Source organism: Amphibalanus amphitrite, unplaced genomic scaffold (genome assembly GCF_019059575.1).
Source record: "Amphibalanus amphitrite isolate SeventyFive unplaced genomic scaffold, NRLGWU_Aamphi_draft 001413F_arrow, whole genome shotgun sequence".
In the NCBI taxonomy this organism is placed as follows: Eukaryota; Metazoa; Arthropoda; class Thecostraca; order Balanomorpha; family Balanidae; genus Amphibalanus; species Amphibalanus amphitrite.
Window position 1 is genome coordinate 13,078 of NW_024882906.1, and position 3,881 is coordinate 16,958.

At 47.5% G+C, this 3,881-nt stretch overlaps 1 protein-coding gene across 1 annotated transcript; it reads right to left on the reverse strand.

The window, feature by feature from the left end:
- Window positions 1-2,758: 2,758 nt before the first annotated feature.
- LOC122372885 lies at window positions 2,759-3,655 on the reverse strand. Its single transcript, XM_043350550.1, has 3 exons — window positions 3,649-3,655; window positions 3,218-3,412; window positions 2,759-3,053 (listed from the first exon to the last, which is right to left on the reverse strand). Exons 1-3 carry the CDS (start codon window positions 3,653-3,655, stop codon window positions 2,761-2,763), a joined length of 495 nt encoding a protein of 164 aa, XP_043206485.1. The 3' UTR covers window positions 2,759-2,760.
- Window positions 3,656-3,881: the final 226 nt, after the last annotated feature.

Below are 3,881 nucleotides of genomic sequence, written 5' to 3' on the forward strand. Positions count from 1 at the left end.
CAGAGCACTGGGAATTGGGGGGTCCTATTCGTGAAGCGAGTCATTTGGGCGAAGATCACGATGCTGCACCAGTTTTACGAACAGTGAATGAAAGGTATCATGTGATAACATATACAAAGTTATTGTGCATCCTCTTTTGACACGTTTTTGCTATAATAGGCGGATCCAGGCGTCCAAAAAGGGGGGTTATTTTTTACCTCCCAACATAGGTGCCCTGACGCCGCCTATGCATGACCAATACAATTTTAGTCGTTCTCTCATAAGAAAATTGTAACATAACAAGACGATTGCCACCCTTTTTAGAAACAGTACCAACAAAAACCTTATTTACTATACTCTTTGTGTACCCCCAATCTCAATGATCTGTATCCGGCTATGATTTTTGAAAATGCATATTTTTAGGATCCATGTGAATTCCTGGTTCATTCTCTATCGACCGGCAAAAGTTGCGTTAAGATTGGTTCAGAAACCTGGCCGTGATAAATAGTCTAAAATGTATCTGCAATTTGCCCGTTTTTACCCCCCTCTACCCCCTATTGACATTTTTTAATTTTATTTTTTAGAAATGTAGATCTCGTTGAGCGAAATCGAATGCCGTTTGAATTTTGAAAATCGGCCCGTTAGATCTCGAGATATCAAGGGGGGTCGTAAACAGCCCCCCCTGCCACTAATAGGGGGTAGCCAGGAGCCTGCCACTAATAGGGTTAAACCGTGCATCAATCGCTGCGTCCCCGGTCCCGTAACGGCACACATGCTCGTTTTGCCCGCGAGGCTAGCTCAATTAAGGCGAGGGAGTCGTACCCGCCCACTCTCGCGGCTAGGGCGTAGGTATGTAAAAAAAAAAAACTAAGAAGTCTGGTGATGATTGATGCAAGATTCTTACAGATAATGGTAGATGAAGGTAGGGCATCAGTTATTAAAGATAGGTAAAAAACAAATTTGCAGCCCTCAGTAGCATTGATTTATGCATTAAGAGTTATAGAACCATAGGCGGCGGAACGGGGAGGGCACCGGGGCACCGTGCCCCCTAATTTTGGCATTTTAACATTAGCCCTATGGGCGTTGCATGGAAAGAATCGGACCGAAAGTCGGCAGTGCCCCCCCCCCCCTTGTTCCGCTGCTACTGTATAGAACAACTGTAAGCTGCAGGCTCAGCTTTTCAGTTTCTACCTATGCCTGCAAACACAATAAAATCAATGGAAGAGTAATAATAGATTAATTGCATTTTATTGATGCTATTCAAGTATCAATGGTAACTATGTCACCGATGATTCAATATTATTTGCACGGTATCATTTATCACCATACGCCTAAATATTTAGTATATAAAATAATGCAGTAAAATAAGCTGCGCCATGTCTGTCGACAAAATCTGGTGCCAACTCAAGGTCACACGGAAAATGTGGTCACGTGACCAATGTCCGGCAGCTGCCATTCCCAACCCACCGAAAAGGCTGTAAAGCTGACCACCGAATCAGTCACAGCTGTAACAGGCGCAGACCGACAGGACGGCTACGCTCTGAACAAACGGGCCTACCGAAACAAAATGAAAAAGTACCTAGCATTAGCTTCATCCATGTGTCGTACACAAGGTATGTTCTCAAGGTTCAAGGTTTGTTCTCATGTCACCCGACTACATAGTGTGAATAAACTTCATATCAACAGTGAACGCAGTGTCATATGTTACTCAGATCAATCCACCTACGTTCCTCGCTATTGTAAATGGCCCCCGAGCGCACTCCACTATTTCGCCAATTCACGACAGTCATTTATCCAATTCAACATTAGGTCTAAAATATGTCTGAAGTAACATAAAAATGAAGTGAACATTTCTGTCGTGCTTTGATATACGTAGCATAACGACCACGACGGTCGCAAGTGACCGCCGGGGCTGTGAACGGCACGGCAACGACCGGCCGGGGGCGGCTACGCCAGCGCCATCTATGGAGAGAATCGGGTAACTAACGCAAACCTTTCGAGCTTATGCTTTCCTGCGAGGCCGGTGAAGCAGGCGGCGTGCCGATTTCGATGCCGCTGTATGCCGAATCGACTGGTACATGCATTTAGCGATACATTGTTAATATTTTTTCATTATATTCATCATATTATTCAAAAACATGCAAAAATTGAGAAAACCGAAAATATTCAAAGAGCCGGGGCGGTCAAAATAAATTCGAATTTTATATTTTTCCGCCGGATTCGTCATCAGCACCCCCAAATACGTTAGATTAGACCTGGGGAGCAAAACTTTTCGAAACTTTGTGCAAAACCGGTCACCCTAATGTAGGCATTGGGGTTTTGCCAGATGTGGTTCCTACTGCTACACCACTATGTTGACCCAATACTAGAAAAGTTATTTTGCTAGTAAAAGGCAAGCAAATTGAAAGTTGATTTATAAAATTGCTTATAAATGATTACGAGATAATAATAAAGAAATTTTGATTGAATAATTATTTAAATAATCAACTGTGAAACTATATTCTGGTAGGTTTAGTAGAAATAAGTCCGTGCAACCTTGTATTTAGGGCCTTGGGCGCATCGACCCGACCCCCCCCCCCCCTCCCTTCCAGGGCGAGGGTTTACTATAGTGACTAGCAAACAGTTAAGATGCTCTACCAGCGCGGGAACTTGGAACTTAGAGACCTGGGACAGCATTAGACCCATAGGACCGAAGCAGACGGCAAATGAATCATCACTAAATAAGGACTGGAAGACTGTAAATGGCTTGGTGCAGCGGCAAACAGGCGCGGTTCTATTACATCACGATGTGATCTGGTACCGCACGGCGGTCTTACCAGTGATGTCCAGTCTCTTCAGCGACTTGGGCAGCAGCCACAGCCACTTGCCGGTGCTGTCCACGGGTAGGCTCAGATTTAGTGTCTCCAAAGCCTTCAGTGGCTTCAGTAGCGCCTCCAGCTGCCAGTCGCTGATGCCGGCCGGCAGCGTCAGCTCACGCAGACTGGAGGCGTTCGCACGCGCCAGCCGGCGCAGGGCAGAGGCTTCCAGCTTGAAGCCGCGCAGGTCGGCTGTCTGCAGGGCGTGGCAACTGTCCGCTGGAATCAGCATCATACAGCGTAAGTGAACTAGTGATCATATGGACAGGTGGTATGATATATGGAACACAGTCCCACCGTTAATGAAGTAGTGATCACATGGACAGGTCCCATGACATATGGAATCACCAGATCGTGTGAAGTGTGTCCCAGGCAGGGCTTACCGACCAGTCGGATGTCGGTGTCCGTCTCAGCGGTCGGCGCCTTCAGCGAGGTCATATCCGGCTGGTCCTTTACCCTTACCACCAGCTGCAGACTTGTCAGTGTTGGAGCGTTAAACCCCCGAGCCGACCGGTCGGCGATCTCCTGCCGACAGTCGCCGACGATATCGTCGACGACGAACCGCCAGCTCCGACAGACTGTCGGCACCGACGGAAGAGGAATGAGAAAGGGCAGATCGCCGTCAAATCTTGCGGTCAGCGATCACAGAAATGTTGTAATTACTGCGAGGAATGCATCCTCTGCCAGCGAAGGCGCCGTCCGAACCCAAAGAAACGAGCACCGATGGTCACGGAAGTCATGTCCAGGCCATTTGAGAGGATCGCCATCGACATCACGGAGATGCCGCACTCATTGAAGGGCAACAAGTGCGCACTCGTCATCATGGACTACTTCACCAAGTTTGTCCGTATCTATCCCATGCCAGATAAAAAAAACCGAGACAGTCCTGGAGGCACTCCTAGATTGGGTGTATCTGGGGGTACCCGAGCGTCTCCACTCCGATCAAGGGAGACAATTTGAATCGGATCTATTTCAGATGATGTGTAGGAAACTCGGGATACACAAGACGCGGACCACGCCCTACCACCCCGAGAGTGATGGCATGGT